The sequence below is a fragment of the Lissotriton helveticus genome, chromosome 7, assembly GCF_964261635.1.
Source record: "Lissotriton helveticus chromosome 7, aLisHel1.1, whole genome shotgun sequence".
NCBI lineage: Eukaryota > Metazoa > Chordata > Amphibia > Caudata > Salamandridae > Lissotriton > Lissotriton helveticus.
In genome coordinates, this window is record NC_136068.1 from 487528948 (window position 1) to 487553616 (window position 24669).

Genomic DNA, 24669 nt, shown 5'->3' on the forward strand with positions numbered 1-24669 from the left:
GACCTAGTCTGTCACTTCCCAGTGATCAGGGCTTGTAAGTGAATTTGCGTGCACCGCGTGCACGCTCTCCATTACTGCTCGGCGCGCGCCTTCAAGTATGTATGTATCTTGGGATTTTGGCTTTTGGTCTGACGTCAGTTTGCACACATGTGCGGCCAAACGGGCTTCCCCAGCACGAGACACAGACGGAAACACGCCGGGGGAATCAAAAATTTGCTAGCATTCGCGACAAGAATTTTCAATTCTATTAAGGACACGGAGGCGAGGATTATGCTTCTCAAACTTTACTGCATCAACACAGCAGCCAATGAAAATATATTATTTTCTCAAGTAAACAGTAAAATTACTACATTTCCCATGAACACCATGGTTATAGGCACGCCCCCACAGTCCATAAGAACCCCCAGCGTGCACATCACTTCCTCTTTCTTTGAGGCGATAAGTCCATAACGTGAACCAAACAAAACAGTCCATAACATGAACCAAACAATCCTCCAACGTGGAAGAAGAACTTCAGATCGTCATCTCGACGTCAGTCGTCTGTCAGTCCGACTTCTTATCCGATCCTGAAATAAAGGAAACAACACCCCGTAATTCTTGCATAAAAGGGTGGGTAAGCTTAATACATACAGTACATTAAGCCGGGTGGGATAATCCTCGCCTCCGTGTCCTTAATAGAATTGAAAATTCTTGTCGCGAATGCTAGCAAATTTTTGATTCTATTACAGGACCGGAGGCTTCAGATTATGCTAGTTTAACGCTGTTTAAATACCACAGAAGTAATATCTCCCACCGGCTTGTAATAAAACGTCTTAAACGTTGAATCAGAGGACCAATCTGCACAATGCATAATATCTTGGATACTGGATCCTAAACCATAAGACTTGGACGCCATCGCGCCTCTAACTGAATGAGCACCAAAAATACTCGTATCCACACCAGCTTCCTTCATAATGAACCGAAGCCATCTAGCAATAGTGGCAGCCGCCACTGGTTTAAAGGGCTTTTGAATAGAGATCAACAATTGTGAACAGCCCTGCGGCCGCAAGGCCTTCGTACATTCCTCGTAGGTCTTCAAACAATGGACCACACACAGTTTTTCATTGTCAGGAAAAGCATTATACGATATATGTCGAGACATTGTTTTAGTACGACCTGTAATATGAAAAGAAACCCCCTCTGGGGTAAACACTCTACCTGTTACGTCGAGCGCTCTGACATCTGAAGATCTTCTGCAAGAGGATAGACAAAGCAACATGGCTAATTTAGCCCACAATTGCTTCCTGGACAGGAGAGAATTAACCGGCCATCTGTCAAGCAAAGAAATGACCACCGAGACATCCCACAAACCTGAATACTTGGGTTTGGGAGGGTTGGCCACCCTGATGCCTTTCAACAACTTACAAACAACCGGGTGCATGCCTACTGGTTTACCATCCACCAGGGCATGCCCCGCCGAGAGGGCTGAGCGAAAGTTGTTGACCGAACGATACGCTAGGCCACCTGCCGCCTTCTCGGATAGAAAATTCAACACTTGGGGTAATCCTGCCCCCACGGGATCCAGACGTCGTCCCACGCACCAATCCACCCAGTTCTTCCAGGCAGCGGAGTATCGCTTCCTGGTGGAAGGTGCCCAGGCCTGCTTGATAAAGTCAGCAGCCTTGTCCGAAATTCCTGGCATTTGCCACTGATCCCTGAAAGCCTCCATGCCATCAGGGATAACCTGCCCTCCAACAGCAATGGGTGCTGTTCCTGACGAGGGCCCTGCAACAACCACTTCAAATCCGGCAGCAACCGGGGGCGGTCGCAGCTCCACTGTAACAACTTGGGAAACCACGCTTGTGACGTCCACCACGGAGTCACCATGACAATTTCCGCCGCTTGCCGTATCACCTGAGTCATTACTCTGGGAATCAACAGAAAGGGGGGAAATGCATACTGGGTTCCCACCGACCAATCCTGGAGAAATGCGTCCGTCGCTTCCGCCATCGGATCCGGTCTCCAGCTGAAGAACCGGGGAAGTTGATACGTCAACCTGGAGGCGAACAGGTCCGTCTGAAAAGGACCCCAAATCGCTTGTAACCAGAGAAAGACCTGGGGAAGCAGCTTCCAGTCGCTGTAATCCCTCAAGTGTCTGGAATGCCAGTCTGCCACTTGGTTGGCCTGACCCGGGATGTACTCCGCTATGACTGAAATCTGGTTCTGTAGACAGTAATGCCAAAACTCCTTGGCTATCTGGACAAGAAGAGACGACCTCGTGCCGCCCAACTTGTTGATATACCTCACTGCGGACACATTGTCCAGGCGCAGGAGGATGCAACATGATGTCTGCTTGGGGATAACGTGCGGACCGCGAACGATCCTGCCAGTAATTCCAAACAGTTTATGTGAAGTTCCAGATCCTGAGACGACCATCTGCCGCCTGTGGAAACCTCTCCACAGCGCGCGCCCCAGCCCCATCTGCTGGCGTCCGACTCGATTACCACATCTGGTCGCGACCCGAAGATCGCTCTGCCGTTCCAGGCATCCACGTGGCCTAGCCACCATTGTAGTTCGTGCCGAACCTCGTCCGTAAGCGGAACTGAGTCCGTATACGAGAGACCCTTCTGAAGGTGCCTGATCTTCAGACGTTGGAGGGCTCTGTAGTGCAAAGGACCCGGAAATATCGCCTGGATAGAGGACGCCAGGACTCCTACAATCCTGGCCAGTGTTCTGAGCGAGACCAATTGCCTGTCCAGCAGTTTCCTGATCTCCTTCTTCAAGTCCCTCAACTTCGCCTGTGGAAGAAGCAGCTGCGCCGTGAGGGAGTTGACCGTGAACCCCAGAAAGTCTATTACCTGAGTCGGGGTCACTACTGATTTTGCTAGATTTATCACAAACCCCAGGCTTTGTAACAAGGAAGTAGTCATGGTCAAGTGTTGCTGTAACACTGACCGGTCCTGCGCCATGAGCAGAATGTCGTCTAGGTAGATGATCATGCGCACACCCCTCTCCCTGAGGAAAGCCACCACTGGCTTCATTACCTTGGTGAAACACCAGGGAGCCGAGGAGAGACCGAAAGGAAGAGCTAAATACTCGTACCACTGGCCGCGCCACTGAAATTGCAGGAACCTGCGGTGTGGAGGAAAAATCGGAATAGAAAGATATGCATCTTTCAGATCTAATCGCACTAACCAATCTCCTTCTTGCAACAAATCCGCTAACATGTGGATACCCTCCATTTTGAAATGGTTGTACACCAGATGTTGGTTGAAATCTCTGAGGTTGAGCACAAGTCTGTTGCCACCTCCCTTCTTTTGGACTAGAAAGACATTGCTGGCGAAGCCGCGAGGACTTCTCTGGCAAAAAGCGATCGCGCCCTTCCTCAGCAAGTCTGCCACCTCTGCTTCTATAAAACTGTGATCTAGTTGGGAAAAATGGAGAGGTGGCGGGGGAAACGCTTGCGCAGGAGGAGAGTAGAACTCCAGCTTGAATCCCTGAACAGTCTGCAAGACCCAAACATCTTGAGTTAACACCAGCCATTGTTGCAGACAATGTCGCGTGCGACCCCCCAAGGGAAGGAGAGACACATCTGTGAGACTCACCGGAACTCTGATGGGCCTTGAAACTCGCCCTGTTGTTTCCCGACTGGAAACGGCCTTTGTTGAAACCTCTCCTGGACGGATAGAAGGTGCCACCGCGGGTGGAGTCCCACTCGCCGCGGCCGCGGCCAAAGTCACCTCTCTGGGAGCCTCTCTGGAATCCTCGGCCTGACGAGCGACCCCCGCCTCGCCCGGCCCTGTTGAAAACACCCTGCGTGAGGGCACGCTTAATACCACTCTGGGCTTTGTCCAAGGCGGTGAAGGTGCCGACATACTTGGTGACGTCCTTCACGAACCTGTCTCCAAAGAGACATCCACCGGCCAGAGGGCCCGGTTCCGCTTCCGCCAGCTCTGTCAGATTGCTGTCCATGCGCATGAGCAACGACTTGCGCCTCTCTGAAGACACTGCGCAGTTCGCGTTTCCAAGAAAGCAAATTGCGCGTTGAGTCCACTCCGCCAGTATGTCCGGATCCACAGGAGTCGCCCCCTCCTTGGCCGCCAAGGCCATCTCCAGGATCTTGGCTAGTGGCCCAATAACATCAAGCATCTTGTCTTGACAGCCTCGCCAGGCCCTGTCAAGCCCCCTCTTAGGGTCTTTCGAAAATTTTCTCAGGAAAGTGAGCATACTGGCATCTATTTCCGGTGTGTCCGCGACACCGTCCGGAATATCCGGACGCGGACATTCCGACCGCAGCCGGTTGCGCACCTCTCGAGGGAAGCTCTTACGGAGGTGGTCGTGAATGTAATCAGATACGTCCGCTGGCGGGACCCAGTCCGAAGACCGAGGGTGGACGATGTCCGAAGGGTCAAAGTGGAAGGCCTTAGGGGCCTTGTCCTCCACAGGCGTAGAAGCCGGTCTGGCCTTCTTAGGGGGCGGAGGATGCTCCTCCGAAGTATCAGTATCGGTATTGGTATCAGTGTTAGTGGTGGTGGTATCCGTGTCCACCACCACGGGACGTTTACTTTTCGCCTTGCCGCCAGAACGTGGCTGACTAGAGCATTCTTTAACCGGAAGGGAAGCCAAGGACTGCGCATGCGGCCACGATTGGCGCTCCTCCGGAACTGAAGTAGAGGTAGACGGAGCATCGCGCTTCTGCTTCTTGCGTTTATCGTAGCCATGACGCTTCGCAAAGCCTTCCAACTGCTTACGAATGGGGCGCAGGGCCACTGCGAGTGCTTGCTGCACAGTCTGGGGGACCTTCGTCTCCATGGCTCTGTCAACTGAAGCTTGGACCGAGGCATCCAAAGCTTCTACAATGTTATCCTCTAGAACAGCGTCCTGCTGCCCTTCATTAGTATCCTCCCCATCTGCCTCTTCCTCCTCAGGGTATTTAACCCAATTTTCCATGGTATCAAAATGGCACTGAAATATAAGGGAATAACCCTGGCAGCCTTTGGGGGTGGTGGGGGGGGTCAGCCCACTGCACACAACAGGTAAATACCACACAAACTGTACCCAAACCCCCTCAGCAAAGCTGTAGTCAGGAAGGCCAGTGGCCAAGGTCCTCAAATCTAGAGAGCGTGTGCCCACTCTGGACTCTCAATTTTCCCACCCTGCACAGGCGATCTAACAAGAGGCAAGCCGGTGTGTAGAACGCGCAAAACGCGCGTTCCAGGAAGCCAGGGAGACGTGCCGAGGCGCGCCGCCCAAAACGCGACCAAAATACTACTAAAACCAGCCCAAATGGTCAGCGTCTTTGGGCGCGCGCGTCGGCCGTGAGCCACCCGGCCTGAACGCAGGGCGCATTAGGGAGCCTCCGCGCGCCTTCAGGCAGCCGGTACCGGGCCCCAGTGATGAGCGCGGATTGCCCCTTGCCGGTCAAAGACCGTAGAAAACACGCGCTGACAGCCGCGCCCTCCACAACGGAAGCAGCGCGCTGACAGGCGCTCGCTCCACCGCGGGAGCAGCCCCTTGAACAAGACGGCCCAAGCAACGAAGCGCAAGGTGAGCGCTCGAATCGAGAAACACAGAAAACCAATAAATGCAAAAAACAAATACAAATGCCACCAGAGAGCACCCCAGTCCTCAATTCAGAAGCGGAACCACCCGCATTAGTCAATAAATCTAGACTTTTCCCAAGACACCCCCAAAGCAACAAGCAGAGTGAGGGGACAGGGAAGTTGCACTTAACTCTGGCTTGTGAGCAGCAAAGAAAGAGGAAGTGATGTGCACGCTGGGGGTTCTTATGGACTGTGGGGGCGTGCCTATAACCATGGTGTTCATGGGAAATGTAGTAATTTTACTGTTTACTTGAGAAAATAATATATTTTCATTGGCTGCTGTGTTGATGCAGTAAAGTTTGAGAAGCATAATCTGAAGCCTCCGGTCCTGTAATAGAATCCCACCCCCGCCCTCGCACCATGGCAACCCCAGTCACAGAACAGCAACAAACCTTTCGTTTGACCGCTAATGTGAACCGGCTGCATGGCGGGTTCCGATGCGCAGTTAAAAATGAATGAAGTAAACCAAACTAATTCTAACACGACAGGGCGTTTCTTTACATTCCCTTTTCTGCATTCTTTGTTTATTTTTTGTTTAGAGTGAGTCAGCTGTGTCGAATCCTGTTTCTAAAATGCAGAACTGTGTTTATGCACGTTTGAGGCACCTGAATCCACACTTTTTGGACCTTCTGCAACCTCACCATCTAGAGCCACATTACCAGCTGCCTGTTATAAGGTGCATACCTTGAATCACAAGTTACTGGCCCCAGAATTTAGATTAATTTTTGAACTCATTTCCACATGTTAAACTAGATCATGGGCCTGATAACGAACCCTTTTTCTTTCCCATTTCAGTCCCATCAAGTTTCCCAGGTCCTTGCATGATGAATTGCCCCAGTCCAGGTCTTTTCTTTGAATTCTGTGACTTCCAATCTTGTTTGTTGCATTATGAAATGGGACTACAAGTCCCAGAATTCAAAGAAAAAAAAACCTGAACTGGACCAACACATCGCACATGGACCTGGTAAAGTTGGCACTTACCACTCTCTTACAGCGGATAATAAATGGAATTGTGGAGATTGATGCAGGTCAGGGGAACGGGGGTGAGTGGTTGGTTAGGCGACCAGGGCCTGCGGAGGCATGTAGGAGGAGGAGGGGGCATTGCTGGGAAGGACAGGTGGGCACAGGGCTGTGCTTCTGCCCATAGCTCCTGGCTCTCTTCAGCTGCAGTTCTACTGGGTGCAGTCGTGCAGATCTGCATCCGGTAAAAGCTGGGCGGTTTTTACCACTCTTGTCCGGAAACACTGGACCACTCATAGTATTCAGAGGAGAAACAACCCCACCATACTCTTATTGAGGCCATAAATCTACACAAGGCTCTGTAAAGTCACGCCTGACCTGCGGTCCTCACCCGCTCAGTCTTCTGAGTCTCGAAGGAGGATTAAAGTGTGTGGCTTTGCAGGATTAGCCTTTAAAATCAATGGAGAGTCATGTATTTAATCTACTACGAGATAAAGGTTTGTTACTGCGGGCAGGGGCTGGCTTTAGGGCAGTGCAATAGGTGCGGCTGCACTGGGCGCTGACAGGGGAAGGGGAGGGGGAGGGGGGTTGGGGTTGGCGATGCTGACCTCAGGTAAGGTTTAGCAATAACTTACGATTTAAAAGCAACGGATGCAGAGTTCCTTCTATGCCCAGGTTTCAGGCAGCAATAAAAATGTCAAAATAACTTGTGAATAATGCTCCTACTAGAGAGAGAGAGAGATCAAAGTTGTGTCTAGTGGCTGTTTCACTTGACATAAAGTAGTTCAGAGGGATAACATGCCTGCTGCAAAGAATAGATCAGTATTCAAAGTAGATAGCTGAGTGGAGTAGTAAAGCCAGCCAATACGAACGCTTTATAATCAATGAAATGTATGCGAGAGAGGGGCTATGAAGAGATGAGGAGCCTTTTTGCTGGGTGGTAGTGAGGGAATCTGAGGAGGAGGTCATGGAGGAGGCGCTAAAAAAGATTGTTGTACTGGGCGCCACTGATGCTAAAGCCGGGCCAGGCTGTGGCTGTTCTATTAAACCCTCTTGAAGGGATGTATGATGTTACAACGCATACTTTTACAACACCTACCTTTACATCGCAAGTTTTACAACGCATACCATTACAACGCATAATGCTTTTGGGCGCTGGATAGTGAATAGTTTAATTTACTATTCCAACTCCAGTCCCCGTGGATAGTAGAGAAGGTGTTGGATAGTACATTAAACCTATTCCCTATCCTAGAGCGCCCCCCAGCGCTATGCGTTGTAATGGTTTGCGTTGTAAAAGTTGCGTTGTAATGGTAGTTCGTTGTAAAAGTTTCGTTGTAAAGGCTGCATACCCTCTTGAATTGAAGCAGAGACTCTCAGCAGTAAGCTCATGACCAGAGGTTATCCCAGGAGACTTGTGCGTCGGGCATTAAAACGTGCCTGGTACTGCCCGAGGGATATCTTGCTGGAACCTAAAGAAAAGAAAGCCCAGACTAGATTAGTCTGTGTCACCACCTTTAATCCCGTCTCTAATGCTATAAAGAAGAGCATTAACAACCATTGGCCCATCCTTAATGCTGGGTGTCTAGATTTGGAACGCCCTCTCTTTGCATTTAAAAAGACAAAGAATATAAAGGAACACTTGGTGAGAGCTGCTATTCCATCAGAGAACAACAAGGGCACAATTAATGAACTGTGGGGGCTCCCACCATTAACTGGGCATGTGAAATGTGGTTCTTGCAGTGTCTGTGAGTGTGCAATTGAAGGAAAAGAGTTTATGTTTGGTTCAATTTCTTTTCGAAGACAACACTTCACTAACTGTAATAGTGCCAACATAATTTATGCCATTATTTGTCCTTGTGAATTGATATATATTGGACAAACCACCCAAAAGGCACGCCTGCGGATAGGCCAGCACAAGAGCCGCATCTGCTGCAAAACACCCAACGCCCCATTGGTGGATCATTTTGAGGAGAAAAAACATACTGAAATGGACCTGAGATGGACAATCATTGACATTGTGAAAAGCCCACCGAGAGGGGGTGACTTGAATGGACTTCTGAATAAGGAAGAACTGAAATGGATACTTCGTACTAAAAGTATCCATACCGGATTGAATCGCCTGGAGGACTGGACCTCGCTCCTATAATCCCTCCAGAAATAGACTCTACTGAATATGAACGTCCAGTTTCATTTTTTTAAAAATTGAAAAATGTATGATGAGAATTCTTGTTTTTAATTCATAATGTCTAGAGGTTTGTAACCCGTTTGCACAATGGTTCACCGTCTCCTCTGTATTCACGGTTAATTCACTAATTTAAGGCACTCTGCTACACCTAGGTCCACTTTCACTGCACAGTATTGCACATTCTAATATGGCCACCCCAAATTTTCGTAAAGTGACTAGATGGTTCCTTAGCGCCCGTGTCCCTTGATGCTGATCACGTGGTCAGCGCGCATTTGGTTACGTCGCGCCCGGCGATGCTTCAGTGCCCAAACAAGCATCGGCTTCTTGGCAAGTGGAAACCCATTGCGGCGTCTTCCACGGTAAGCACTTTCCTATACAAGTGTCCCGTTCCACTGTACAGCCCATTCTGGCCAATTGCCTTGATCGCATCTAAGACGCTTTTTACCTTGCAGGGGCTTTGATTGGAAAACCCCGTGTTTAAATGACCGGCTACTCTCGGTAAGCGTCCAGGTACTTTAACCCGACTTCCTAAAAATTGGACGCGGTATTATTTTTGCCGCCTTGTAAATATATACCTCTGGTTCTTTAGGTCATTATCAAGCAGACCCCGTTATCCACCATAACCACGCGAAATTGCGGTAAGCGTTGTCATCACCTCTCATGCTTACATTAGCAGATCATTTGTAAATCACCTAATGGGTCCCTCCTCTCTTCGTGGCACCTCGAACGCTTATTTTAATGTATTCACTTCACGGCAAGGTTGTCCCTCTGCACTTACCACCCCTTCACGTCCATTTTCGCAATTTTTAATTCTGCACCTCCGCTCGATAGCGGGTTTGGCTGGCTATTTTCTACGTGTAAGAATAATTGTCTGACTTGTCGGGTTATTTAACTTTACACTTCCACTTGCTGACGGACTCGGCTGGCCAACCGTTATATGTAAGAACAAGTGTCAGACTTGTCAGGTTATGTTATCCGGCTAGTCCTCGGGATCAGCGTGATGCAAAAGATAAGCCACCTCCTGATCTATCCAAACCTTGATTGCTACAACAGCCAAAGGTTCAGGAAGGATCAGACGAGGGCAATAAAGCCCGCGGGGAAGGGGAGGGAACAGCAGGGAGGGAGATCTGAAATGACAAAAGAAAGGAAGGTGAGTATCCCCTTCTTCTGTTCTACTCCAATCCCACACAACAGACAAGCACTCAAAATTGCTAATGACGCTGACCCAATATATACCTGTAAATGAGAAACAACGTAGGGCCTCACTGGAAGATAACTCTCTTCACCCTTATCCACTTTGGGAAGTAATAGGACCACGCTAGCCACACCTGAGAAGACAAAAGCACACCGTCATACAAACACTCATGATATAGTGAATGAATGAACCAACACATACACTGTTCTTGCACGTACCCCCTTATAAGTAGACCACTCTTCTAAAGGGGCTTCTTGAATGGATAGCGTAGCCAGAGGTAAAGTCAAAACATAAAAGAATCCTGTGGGGTTCAAATCACCCTCTATAACCACAAAGACACAGTACCTTGAGGGTCCTTTGTGCAACGACTCGAAGAACTGAAGAACATCAGTATTCACCCACTTTCGAACTCCATCCGGTATACAGAAATCACCAGGAAATAAACCCCAGCCGGGGTGTCAAGACACCAAGCTCCTGGGTTGTGAATATCGTGATCACCAAGCCTGGTAATAACGGTGGGTACCTGGAGCGTTTTCGTCCTCCGCATGAGCCGTGGAACGCGGCTCCCCAACGGAGGGCAAAAGTTGCAAAAACCCACTTGAAGCGGAAAACGAAGAAAAAACAATAGACCTCCGCAATGAGCCAAGTTATTTCATTCAACGGAGGGCACAAGCGGTTTAGAAATCCAGTTAATGTCACTGTAGCGTTCGTCCTCCGCATGAGCCGGACTGGCTCTCCAACGGAGGGCAAAGCGAAGGAAAACAATCAGACAGCCGTCTGACTGCAGAATCCAGGCAGCGCAATGCAGATCGGCCAGGAGACAGGGACCAACAAACAGCAGTCTACCAAAGAGGCAGCAAGTTCCAAGAATATCCGACGCCCTCTGCAGGATGCGAGTGTCCTAAATCACTTCCTGCTTCACGCTAAGGATTCTGGGAGACGTAGTCCCCGCTGTGTCTGCTCCTTCTACAGTTCTGAACAGTGGCGCTCAACAGGACTATAACAGGTTATGTGTATTTAGTCTAATTTACTTTATTTAATCCCTATGCCTTCTTTCTTCCCATTACCTACCCAGTTTTTTTCCCCAAATTGTGTATCATTGTTCATTGTTAAATGTCTTGTATTGTGATTTGTGGAAAATGGTTAATTTTGTGTTTAGGCTGGATTATGGTTCATAGTGTTTAAGGCATGAATAATTAAATGTCCTGATGATGATCCTATTATTTTAAATGGATCGAAACGCCGTCGACACCTTACACTGGATGATTTGATTTTTAATTTACTAAATCACAACAGTGTACTTCTTGTAAATATCGTCTGCTACATTCTGAATAGATGCAGGCAGCCAACTCTTGCCTCACTTGTCCATGTATGTCGTTGTACAGTAGTAGGACACGGCTGTGTTCCACTTTGATATTGTATTGTAAATACTGAATATTTGTAACAAATGTGCAATTAAATCCTGTCCAGCTGGACAGTCGCTATAGATTTCAATTTTGGTCTATATGAATTTCTTTCAGTAGCCTTTGAATGCCAAGGACCACTGTTGTTTGAAGTAATGCATACCCTCTTGAAGGCATTCTATTGACTGGAGAGGTATGAGCTTCTCCTCTACACACCTACGTGAAGTTAACGATTCGTGTTTCAATTCTTGTTTTCTTTCTGTCTTGTAGGGGGAACGAAGAAACTGACTACAACATTAACCATGTGAAACCTTACCCCCAGAGTAAGGCCGCAGCAGAAGCACTAGTGATTGCATCCAATGGCAAACAGGTAAAACTGACACAGTGTTTTGATAGCGTGATTTGCTGGGACAGTCTTTTCCCTTTTTTTCTGTTTTGTATAGCATTAACTCAACCTAAAGTATTAGAGCACTTTAGGAAAGTATTGGATCACTTTAGGAACGCCCCAAATTCATTACACAAGGACACATACATTTTTTAAGCACAGGGAGATTAAATGATATGCCCATAAATTCAGGTTGTTGTAACCTGACACCTAGACTCAAACCTGGTTCCCCAGTTCCAAAGTCAACAGCTTTGGCCATAACACCACATTAGGTTTCTCCTTAGTGTCTGTTTGTGTGTGTATTTTATGTTGTATTTTATGTTGGTAAACATTGTCAAGTAAGCCATTTTGTGCCTCAAACTCAATACATTATAGTCCTACTTCTATGTTTGTGTATTGCCCTGTTGTTTTGGTTTTCAACATCAGGTCACTCTGTTTTAACCAATCAGATATCTTCATGCCTAAGCTGGCTCTCACAGCCTGTGCCTCAACCGTTTTAGTCTATTTTATTTGAGGTATTTATACAGCAGGGACCAGGTATTGTGGGGTTACAGACTCCTTACATAATAATGGAGTCCTTCTTCAATCTTACACAGAGGGTCGCAGACTCCTCTTCAAGGGGCATTAGTTAAAAAGTTCCATCCCAGTCACTATAAAGTCAACTCTCACCCATGTACAATTAAACACTCGGAAGATGCCACAGGTCTTTGTTTGATCCAAACACAATGCAGAGCCTGTAAAGTATTCTACAGAGGTAGCTGGAACTAAAAGATTACTATAGTACAGGAGACACACAGAGGATAGTGAGTATTGAAATACAGTTCAGAATAAGAAACCACTTCAGAATGAGAACCCATAAAAAGTGCCCATCAGCCCACTCAATAGTGGAACTTCGTCATCTGGGATTTCATGTTCGAAAAATGGTGTCCAATCAGCCCTTCCTCAAGCAAAACTTGAGGCTAGCTTAGGACCCAATGGTTGAACCCTCAACCAAAGAGGATGACAGAGTTTGAAGGCTGATAGGGCTTAGTTGCAGTGCTCAAAAAAGTGTAAAAGAATATTTGAGACAGAAAGAATGGTAATCCAAGTGATTAAAAATACCTATCTTGATGTCAATAAGAAAACTTTATTAGGTCTGCCCATCAAGATGGTATGATTAAAAGCAGAGTGATAATAGCAGAAAGAATAGTTTGCTATTTACCATATATGTTGTGTGTCTCCTGTACTATAGTAATCTTTTAGTTCCAGCTACCTCTGTAGAATAATTTACAGGCTCTGCATTGTGTTTGGATCAAACAAAGACCTGTGGCATCTTCCGTGTGTTTAATTGTACAGTTGGGGGACAAGATACCACAAGGTCTATAAACTAATTCCCCTTGGGCCCTTCTCCACTCTGTTGTTCTAAGTAACTCTCACCCATGGTCAATTGCTGCAGATGATGGGAAGTAGCAACTGATAGAGCACGCAGGTCACCCGACTAGTCCTTTACCAAAAATATTCACCTGGGCCCATAATCAATAAAACGTATTTTATAAAAAACCAGGGTAACCTTCGCTCTACTATCAGTGTATTTTATTCATTGAGGACTTTGACCTATCTATACCTTGACTTACCAATCCACGTCACCGGTACCTAAAGTCCTAAGGGATCAAGGGTGTTAGCATAATAGGAAAAATAACATTTGCACTCATATAATAACCACAAACTCTGGAAGTTTTAAATTCTTTATCTAAGTTAAATGTTCATTATCCACAGATTAAACACCAAAGGACTTTCAATTATGAAGATCAGAATCAAAATGTAACTATGCAAGAGATGTATTAAACTAATTTTGATCATTTAGCAATAGGGAGGGTAAAGAAAAGGAACATAAAAATACGATCAATATGATTTTAGGCATTTAGCGAAAGGGAGGGTAAGAAAGGGAGCAAATATCACAATCCTGACATGTAGGGAAGGGCAAAGAGAAGGAACATGATATGCTATTATCAAACATGTAGAATTTAGGGAGGGGGAGAGAAGGAAACAAGTCAATGACGAACCCACATGGATTTATATTTACCTAGGATGGTGTGAAGAACTAACCCTGGCCACAGGTCAGTTTAAAGGACAGGACCCTGAAAGTTGCAGTCACCAGTAGGCTTGCAGGTGCAGATCAGAATCAGGACAGGTAATACCGAATTGGATCAGGACAGGATCACCAAAGGTTGAGACTGGCACCCGCAGTTAAGTTGCAACACCTGCGCTATTCCCTCTTTGCAGCTAACAGCCAGAACCCGATTGGGTTATCGATCTCCCCGACAAAATGCTTCACCAGCACTTCAGCTTCCCAGAACCCCGATTGGGTTATCGAATTTTCTGACAGAGTGCTCCGCAGCCCTCTGCTCTTGGTCACCTATTGAGTGTGTTGGGTCAGTGACAGGTCAGCTATTCGGACAAGTCGGACAATTTCTCAAGCTAAACCTACTCTAGTTATACTAATTTTCAGGTCAGTGTACCACCCCACAATGTTGCAAATGTAAGGATCCCCAATTTCGATTGGACAAGGAATGAGGAGAGGTCATCACACCATACCAAAATGACACTTTTCTATTGAATATTCTGTTTAACGTTCCCACCCATCAATTTTTATTTTCTCATGACGTCTTTATTCCACCCGACAATGAATGTATCGGTTTTGAAACATTTTAGTTCATATTAGAATTCTGTTTCCTTCATAAAGTTCAGAAGGTGAGATTCCCAGGCGCATCTTGGTCAAGACTGTCCTTGGCACTCATTTAATGCCATGACTTGATGGATTTTCAGACTCTAGTGCGCAGGTTCAAGGGTTTCAATATGGAGTTCAGCGACAGGCATCAGGCCCAAATTAATACACATGTAAAAAATAGAAAATAAACAGTTTGAGAACACAGAATAAAAAGATGCACTGTATACCACTTATTTCTACTCTATTCCCATTACTTTATTTTTAACTATTGCGTTATGGTTAAGCAGAACGAACAGCTTAGCAAAAGCAGCAGTGCAAGCTTCATGCATGCTGTAACACAGAGCAGCCATCTTAGTTCTAGTGCGCAGAAGCGAAAATTCCCTCCAAAGCAAAGAGTACGTCATGTCACGTGAATATGACAGACGCATGCGAAGTAGAAAATCCCGCGTAGCAGCAGCCATCTTAGTTGCAAGCGGATTACAGTTAGTAAAAGCACATATGCAAGCTTCCCTCGTATGAATGTGATGCAGTATTAGTAATACGAACATGTTGGTTAGTGTATTAACGTTATGTCGAGAGGGTTGAATACAAGCAAGTCGCGTTCCGTCCGAATCCTTGCTCCATCACAACTCTCGACTGTGGGTGGGAGTACACAGTGCATAGAGCCACTGCAGCAGATATATCTGCTCTGCAGATGAAGCCAAGAAAAAACACAAAGAGCACTTCCAGTGGACTAATAAATGGTGTGACAACCTCCCCATCGAGCCCCTAGAAACAAAAAAAAGTGGTGCAGTTATGAGCACAGTGTGAGTAGAACATTCGTCTCTACTTTACATCACGTAACCCTGAAACATTGTAAATGACTCCAAGCACATCCTGCGACAGTGCATGCCTGATTAATGGGGTCCTTCATTTACTGGAGGAGGCACGTGGCATCTGTCTCGCACACATTAACCAAGAGTACTCGTGTTTATGGTTTTCATACCATCAAACACTGATTGTAGCACAAGATGGAGGCTCGCCACCTTGTTGTTGTTAATATACCATACTTCCCGTAGCTTCCATTTATGGCTCATCTGGAGGGTTTGAAAGATTCATATTCAGTCTGCCTAGGCCCTTCTGGAGAACAATGGACTGACTGGAACTATTTTGACTGATGCGTCTTTTTCTTCATGTCTGTCCCTCCTTGTGATGTTTGGCTTGCACCCATCCTATACACACGATAAAGCCTTTTGTAGCTGTTATACCTGCTGTTCAGGCAGTGTGACTGTGCTTGTGGAATGTTGGTGCTTGAGAGAGTCAGTAGGAGGATGGGCTGAGCAGCAGGAAGACTGCCCTTGGTGGGGCTCTACTTGATAACATCTATCCTGAATAAATCTACTTGCTTAATTTACACGGATTGCGAGACATCTTTATTACAACAAATGTTGGCGACGATTTAAAGTGGAACCTGTACGTGTGAACTTGAAGCAAGAAAAAGAAACTGTGGAAACCAAATCTACAAAAAGGAATACACTCTACTAAGAACTAGAGCTTAAAGAGACTCCACAAGTATGAACCATCAACAATGCTTATGGTATGGGGTTTATCAGACAGACCTGCAGCCCTGAGCCACACCATTGACCTCATGACCTGTCGGCCCCAGCACCGCCTCCTTGATCTGTTTACAGCTGAATACACCTTTAAACAGAGTTGATTTGTGGTGCATTGCGTACAACCAGCAGCAAGCTAATTAAAGGTATTTTGGAGGACAGGACATTGCAATAGTTGATGACACCAGCAGTGTGCTTATGATGGTAGACTCTTTCAAGAGTGAAGGAGTGTTTCAGTGACATTATACACGTTAAATGAATAAAATCTAGCCGAGACTTTAATGTGTTGTCAGCTGTATGGCGCTGATCTGCAAAGCGAAAAGCAGTACATCTTAGGTCTGTGAACCGGATGCAGGACTTGTGAAGTGGCTTTGGATTTCTTTATTTTGTCCACATATCTATTTTTGTGGACTGCGCTGGGGACATTGCTGTGTCGTTGCGTACTGGCTGTTGTTAAAGTCACGCGGCATTTGAATAGGCCGCGAGGTGTAGCACACATGCTCTTACCTTCTCCAAAGGGTCGGGTGAAGATGTCCGATGGTGCTGCAGTGACGTCGGCAGTGTTCTCTTTATTGTTGGCATGAACACAGCACCCTGAGCAGCATCAATGTGCCCGGAGCCATTCGGTGTTCTTCATGTCGGCGTGTGCGTCTCATCGGCCTCATCGTAAACTCTGTGTTACAGAACAACAGCAAGTGTTCAGCCGATAGTCCCTAACACTGAGGTAGTAATGTAATCTGTTCCCATTGAGCACACATGAATGATGGCAATGATGAGGCAATACAATCCAAAGGAGTTACCCTGAGCCGGCATCATTTTCTTGTGAGGATGTGCATCTAATTTACATCTGAGTCAGTGCCAATATGCAAAGACAGGATGATTTCAGTGAAGAACCACATAGTGGGAAAGAGGCAAAACGTTTTTTTTAGATGCTGCACCATGTGATGACCATATCTCTGGAAGTTGATGTTCTACAAACTGACAAGCATATGTTTTAATTTGGTGTGGGCGGAGCAACATCGTGTCTTAGGGATAATCTCTTCTGCCCTCGTTGGGAGGACTATCCACACATCTGTAGGGCGTTGTCTGAGTGCACCCTGGGAAACCCAAATTTGATGCAACCCCCTAAATTGAACGGGTTATGTGTGAAAGAAAAATGTGAACCTTATTATTGGAGAGTATTGCTCAATACCTATGCGTTTGTGGTTTGTGAGAGTCGTCTTTGGGTCCATAGTATGTCTTCAAGCTGACATGGAGGCTGTGGAGCACTAGTGTAGCAGTTAGTGTGTTTGCAGTGGACTTAACATTGATTTTGTGAGCAGTCACTATGAGCAGATTGAAGTGGAGTGTGGTAGATTGAGAGCATAATGGTGTGGCAGAGTTTTGTGGCAGAGTTTATGCCATTTGAGGGTTGATGTGTTTTAAAATGTTGTGCCACCCTTCCTCCGGGAAATGGCTGAAGGGCAGAGAGGAAGCCAAATAAATGTGTTCTTTCCACCGTTCCTACGGGGTAAGAGTGAGGGGCAGTATTAAGCCAACTCATTAGAGTTTGAGGATTTGATGTGTGAGTGAAATAGTTTTTTCCCCCCACCCAGCCTATGGGGTAAGCGTGAAGGGCAGAGTGGAAGCCAGCTTCTTTCCACCCTTCCTATTGGGGTAGGGTGAAGGGCAGAGAGGAAGTCGAATTCTTTTGAACTATAAGTGAAGCTATTTTACTTGCTTGGTGTGGAGTGGTGCTCCACACTTACCACCCTTACTACGGGTTTGGGTGAAGGGTAGTTAGATGCTACTTGGTTGGTGTGGAGGGGTGTTCCACTTTCCACTATTACTATGGGTAAAGGTGGAGGACTGTGATGATGTTTTTTTTGGTTGGTGTGGAGTGATGTTCCACACTTACTTTGCTTATTGTTGCCGTTGTTTGGATGGTTCACTACCGCGCCGTGTAGTCGGTACCCTATGTACTACTTTCATGTTAGCCTGGCCAGCCGGCATGTTTTTTGGTATCAAGGTTTGGTTTGTGGTTTTGTAGTGTGGTAATGTGCGGGTTTTGTGTGGTTAGAAGGGGAGATGGTGTATGTGAAAGTGTATTCCCATTACCTTTCACTGTGTTTTCTTTGCTTGTTTCATTTTAATATTTGTTGTGTGTGAAATATTTCCATCTGTTATTTTCGCATCAGCCCTTTGCTACATTGTTTATATGCGTGCAATTGTTCTAATGCAATTCTTTTGCGTGCACTAGTCCAAATGTCATTCTTTTGCATGCATTAGTTTTAATGTCATCCTTTCTAGAGTTCCAATGCGATTTGTGTAAAGAAAGGAGATGTGTTATACCTGCTTCTCAGCCAGTGTGACTGTGGTGGTGGAATGTTGGTGTGCGAGGTGGCTGTGGAATGTTGGTGAATGAGAGAGTAAGTTGGAGGATGGGCTGAGCAGCAGGAAGGCTGCTCCCGGTGGGGTTCTACTTAATAACATTTATCCTGAATAATTCTACTTATTTAATATACATGGACTACGAGACATATTTATTACAACAGTAGTGTCCCCTTATTTCTATTTTAGGAGTTGTCCGGAAAATACAGCTTTATTTCCTCAGTACCCTTGAATTATTAGGATTATTTTCTTCCAAATGCAGAATGACGCAGAACGCTAATAAACATGAACATTCAGAATATCGAATGTGCCTCCCATTGAACAGTAACTCAGTTTACCAGTTGGTTGGTGCCTTCAACTGGGTAATAACTTCCCTGCCAGATTACTTTGATTTGCCTAGAGTGTTCAAGAAGCTGTATGGTACCAGCTTGTAAAGCTGGTTGCTAGGATAGCCCTTGTTGTGGGTCCCCTCCAAGCCAAGTTCAAAAGAGTCCTATGGTATGTAAAGGAGGACCCAAAGAAGTGAGCTGCCCAAGAAGTAAGGCCAATGTGCTGCCAGTTGTCTAGATGGCATCCTCTTTATCTGAGTGTCAAGAATGTGCTAGGATCAGTGAAGTCCTGCACCGGGTGGTAAGCCCTGATTTCCCTCAAGAGCTCAGCTCCAGTTCGTGGGAGCTCTGTCTCTATTTCCAGTCTGAAAGGGACTCAAAGAGTTTTCCCTTTCACCCTATGTTTTAAGGTAGTGTCATGATGGTAGAAGCAGGACAACCTCATCCCGAAAACATTTAAGCCATCTTTGCACAACTTATGGTTCCTGAGATATTATGATGTGAAGGTACGATTGGACTCGGTTCCTAAATATCAGTTCCCCAGTTTGCTTTCTGGAACCACTTGCTGCATTGGGTTCTTCTTATCTCATGAGTAACTAGGCCACCTCAGAATTGTCACTGCGACCAACTGGTTAAGAGATCTTAAAATATGTTAAAACTTTATGTACTATTGTGAGACCTATGTCAATTGCAAGAACCTAGAGTCTCTGCGTTTGGACACTGATTATTTTTAGACCAATTAGAGCTTTAACTGGTCTCAACATAAACTGTATCCAGTTCCGGCACTGTTGACAAACTCTGGATGAATTATCTCCTACTTAACTGGACACTTGAACTTTAACTTTGAAACCAGTTCTTTGGAACACTAACATCTTTTTGGGTTGGGAAATAGACAAAGGACTGAGCTATGACCTTTTTTCAGTGTATAGAGTGCACTTCAGTAGGTCAACTTCTGTTTATCCGGGAACTTTGAAAATCATAACAACTCTCCAGAATGTAGCTTCCTTTGGAGAATCAAGTGTAGAAACGAAGTGACTTGATTATGCATTTTTATGGTTTAAATCTTTTTATTGGTTTATAATCAACAAAAGACACCAATTTATATGACTCTAGTATTAGGACCGTGCCAGCTATACAGTGTTATTAATCAAGCCCCCCCCCCGTACCCACCCCCTGGACCAGGTGACTGCCGCAAATAAAAGGGAAAGTAGAAAAACATGTGAAGGGGGGTAGTAGAAAAAAGAACTGCCTGCGCTCTCTAACAATAGTCTCTGGATCTGCACGACAGCCAGCTATGGGCGACCGGCCACAACCATGATTTGCAGATTCTTCGCTCACAGGGTCAGATCGGCCTTCCCCGAAGTGTTCAGGAGCGGATTCCTGCAGATCAAGGAGGCGGCTCGCTTCTTCCACCGAACGTATCTGATGCAGTATCCCCCCCCCAGGCGGAATACGATTCTGAAGGGGTGCCCCCATGAATAGGCCACTCCCTTTTCTCGGAGGCATGAATTAGCAGGTCGGAAGGCCCTGCGTTTTTGCGAATGGATGCTGCTAAGTCTTAATACAGGACCGGGGACTGACCCTGGAACTGGATGGGATGTTTTCCCCATGCGCATATCAACATTTTCTCCTTCAGGGGGACGTCGTGGATGCAAGCAGGATATCTGGCAGAGGACCCTCTTGGGATCTTCTGGGCACCACCCGGTGGGCGCGATCAATCTTGGTCTCTGAGCTTGGAGGGGCTTCCAGAAGGGATCTGAACAAGTCTTGCACAAACTTGGTGATGTACTTTCCCTCCGCCCTGGGCGCAACACCTCAGATGTGTATGTTGTTACACTGGGATCTGTTCTCTAGGTCCTCTGTGTGAGCTTGCAGATCTAGGTGTTGGTCTGTAAGGCGGAGGATCTCTTGTTGGAGCTGCTCTATTTCTTCATCACGCCAGTGCCTGCGGTTTTCCAGCGTGGAGACGCATTCGCCTAGCTCTTCAACTTCTCAGCGGAACTCTCTGAGTTCTCCAGCCAGTTTAGTGGTAATGGACCGGAGGTCTTCGAGCAAAGAAGCTTCTAGATAAGGGCGTGTGACCGGCTCCTCTGTGTGTGTCATGTTTATGTGCTCCTCCGTGTGCCCTAGTGTGTCTGTGTCACCCGCCTGTGCCCCTGACTGTTGGAGGAGCTTGTCTTTCACGTTTCTGTCCCTCTTGCCTTTACTCGAGGCCATGATGGTAGGTAGGCACTGTACGTGGATCCCCCCTTTTAACAGGAATAGTAGTCATTGAGTGAGGGGGCCCAAAATACAAAGAAGAGACCACCAGGAGTGATTCTCCTCACCAGAGTCCAGAGGGCGATACAACTCGCTGAAGTACGGCACCGGGTAATCCCCATGGCACGGATCAGCAGGAGGAGGGATGTGCAAGAGTGTGCAACATAGTAGTGCTAACTGGGGCCTTATCTACACTTTTCTCAGGGAGCAATGCAGCCTGTGTGCTGATGAGGGAGCTGGGCCGCCCAACGGGGGGACTGAAGATGGCGTATTGCAGGGGCCCACCACTGCTGCTTTGGGCGATGGGAAGCGGCATAGGAAGCGAGGGGAGGCGATCATTGCAAGTGCTACAGTCAGCGGGCCCACCTCCTCCTCACCTTCTGTGCGTCAGTGGTCCAGCGTAGAATGAGGGGCCACCCAGATCATCTTCTGCGGTTGCTGCCTGGGCCAATGGGAACAGCAGGCCCCACGGGGGCAAGAGTCTCACAGGACCGAGCTGTGCCTCTTTGCAGCTCAGCCACCTCGTGTCTGCACTTCAGAAACTCAGCTGTGGGTCCCCGGGAAGCACGGATCTCCATTTATTCTGGTGGACCTCAGCAGCACTAGCCAGCCAGTTGTGTGCCGGCTATGCCTCTTACTGCGGCCTGATGATGCAGTCACCACGTCGTTTAAGGGAGGTCAGAGAGGCAGGGTCGTTGCCCTGGCTCTCACAGGGCGATTATCTGCCAATCCGACCCCTCAGGGCCCGCCGATTCGCAGCAGTCTGCAGGGCCAGTCCATGTACAACTCTGCCAGGTTAAGCCAATTCAGGTCAGGTGGCCATCGGTCCTGCTCCTTGCTTCCCCGGGTTGTCCAGCGGCCATATGGTCTCCAGAGCCAGGCAGGGAGAGGGGGCCGCTCTACTTCCGTGTGGGTCCAGCAGAGCAACGACCATTCAGGCCATTGGCAATCCGGGCCTCAGCGGACCCCCTGCAGCAGCCCAGGACTCGTCAGCCAAGAAGTCATTCCTGGGTGTGCGCAACACCCTCTGGGGGTTCAGAGCTGCATCCGGAGGGGCAATAGTTATTGGGCCTAGCGGCAGGGAGCAGAGAGAGCCTAAAGTGCGATTCACTCGTCGGCCATCTTGGCCATGCCCCTGGTTATGCATTTTTAGTGCAATACCCTGGGATATAAGTGGTAGTAACAGGATCAACAAAGTTTACACTCTACTAAGAAATTATTGCCCGAGGACACAGAGAAAATGCATCACTCATAATTACAGTAACACTAGAGACAGGGGAAGGACTTTAAATGGATCAGACAGAGGGCTGCTTATTTAATGGAAGCCAGGTGGTAGGAGACAGGAAAAGTGAGAAGAGGTGGGTTCTAGTTGTAACCTCTTGATGACAGTGTGATTTGTGTTATCATGAGCTGAAAATGGAGTCACTTCTTGAACCGATGCAGGCTAGCTTCCTACTGGAAGCAATGTGCTTCCTCTCAATACTTTTGATATGTAAGTGATGTCCTTGTAAATTTTGCCGCCATGTCCTTGTTACTCATGAGCCTTTATAACGTTTGTTACTGGAAATTGTACAATCCAGAGAGCTACTTCTCACTCCTTGTGCCTGCATAGCTTATGAAAAGACATTCTCTGCATGGCATAAATATCTCTCTGCCTCCCAGGTATTTGTATAGATTATGTAACTGTGAACTCTGTGGCAGGCTCTTTCTCACTCCTCGGGTCTTTTGACCTATATTAAATGCTTTCTGCTCAGAGCTAACTCTTGCCTTGCGCCTATACTAAGTAACTCCTCTGCCTGTGCTTTCCCCCCAAAGGTGAAAGATGGGAAACAACTGAACACATGCATTCTGAGGCCTACAGGCATCTACGGGGAGAAACACGAGTTGATGCGGACGTTTTATGAACAGGGCCTGAAGATGGGGCGACGCGTGTTCCGTGTGATACCAGCATCTACAGAACATGGTCGTGTGTATGTTGGTGGGTATACAGTATGCACAAAAAAACCATCCTCTATTTTCCTCCAGAAAAAGATGTATGGCCCTTTTTCGCACATAGTGCTGTCCATACCCCCAACGTTCTGACCAGCAGCACCTCTTGCTATTGCATTACTGTGGTCTATAAGATAACTCTGCAAATGCACATCCATCCTGGCCTACATGAATCTTTGCAAATTTTTCCAGTGTTAGGAAACCAGCACAGCTCTGCCACTTCAAGTCAATCATGTACTGCCCTTGAATTTCAAGTCTAATCTACACTGATTTCAGCTACTGTGTGATCACAACTCTTTTTTGTTTGCAGGTAATGTGGCCTGGATGCACTTGCTGGCTGCCCGGAAGATCCAAGAGAGTCCATCAGCCATTGGCGGCCAGGCTTACTTCTGCTATGACAATTCACCATATCTCAGTTACTATGATTTTAACATGGAATTCTTGGCTGCCTGTGGCTTTCGGCTAATCGGCTCCCGTCCGCTGGTCCCTTACTTCATTCTCTTCCTTGTGGCGTTGTTGAATGAGCTCCTGCAGTGGCTGCTTCGCCCCTTCTTCTGCTACGCCCCCCTACTAAACAAGTACACACTGGCTGTGGCCAGCACAACGTTCACTGTGGAGACAGACAAGGCTGAGCGACACTTTGGATACAAACCACTGTACAGCTGGGATGAGAGCAAGGCTCGCACCATCAACTGGATTAAAGCCTTTGATGGTGAACACAGCAAAGAACAATAGTGAAGCTGAACTCAATAAGTGTTTTAAGTCACTTCGCCCATGAAATATTTTAAAAGAACTTCAAGCATAACTTCCACAGCAAGTAGTATGGAAGCTGGTTTGTCAGCTGGTACAATACCCTAGTCCATACACACCATCTCTAAATGCAACAGGAAGCAAGTCTGCCTGCCAGTGCAAGGCATTAAACACACACAGGAGGGTGGGAGGATGCTTGCAATAAGTCTAACCACTGCAAAGCATTTGACCATAAGCAACCACAGAAGAAGCAATATTCACACAAGCACATCTACTTGGATAAAACGTTTGGACATCCAGCTGGTTTAAGTCCTGTGACCAAATCCACAACCGCAAGAAACGCTGGCAAGCTCACCTGTCTACTGGCTTGGTACCTTGAATGAAATTCACATCAAGAAGCAATAAATAACCATGACTTTCAGTTTGGCAAAGGTTTGGACAATAATCTCCAAAGCAAGACCTGGTTAGGAAGCTGGCCTCATTAAAGTTGCTGCTCAAAGCTCAATCCACTGTGTCAAGTTCTTCGATAAAGGCCACCACATCATGGAACAAGTAGGCAAATCTTCAGGTGAAGACCACCACATCAAGATAAAGTAGGGAAGATGCCAGTGCACTGGTTCAAGACCTTTGATGATGACCACTGGAGCAAGGAATGGTAGGGTCCATGCATCCCTACTCATAAAATACATATGCTCCTATTTTCTGTGCAATGGGGCACTGTAGTATTATAGAAAGGGCCACAGACGCTTGCGTGCCACTTCTGTAATACAGATAACATCAGCACACATACAGGGCCAGTGGTATCTCAAGAGGTATTTCCCTCATTTGCACAGGGGCAATGCCCCATGTAGATGAGGAAAAAAACTTTGCCTCTGAACCAACACTGTATTATGACAGTGGACCCAGAGGCAAAAAGGCAGTCAGGAGGCACAAAAAAGGTGACAGTGGGTGCCCCCCCCCCCC

The 24669-nt window shown here is 47.0% G+C and overlaps 1 protein-coding gene across 5 annotated transcripts in view; it reads left to right on the top strand.

Moving 5' to 3' along the window:
* The window catches only part of HSD3B7 (hydroxy-delta-5-steroid dehydrogenase, 3 beta- and steroid delta-isomerase 7), a 324275-nt gene extending 300064 nt beyond the window's left edge, over positions 1 to 24211 (top strand). For all 5 annotated transcript variants that reach the window (XM_078652477.1, XM_078652475.1, XM_078652479.1 and 2 more), the window contains 3 exons: positions 11596 to 11695; positions 22783 to 22945; positions 23267 to 24211. In XM_078652477.1, the coding sequence (XP_078508603.1) occupies positions 11596 to 11695; positions 22783 to 22945; positions 23267 to 23691 (688 nt within the window). In that variant the 3' untranslated portion in view covers positions 23692 to 24211. The remainder of the gene's footprint in view (positions 1 to 11595; positions 11696 to 22782; positions 22946 to 23266) is intronic.
* Positions 24212 to 24669: the final 458 nt, after the last annotated feature.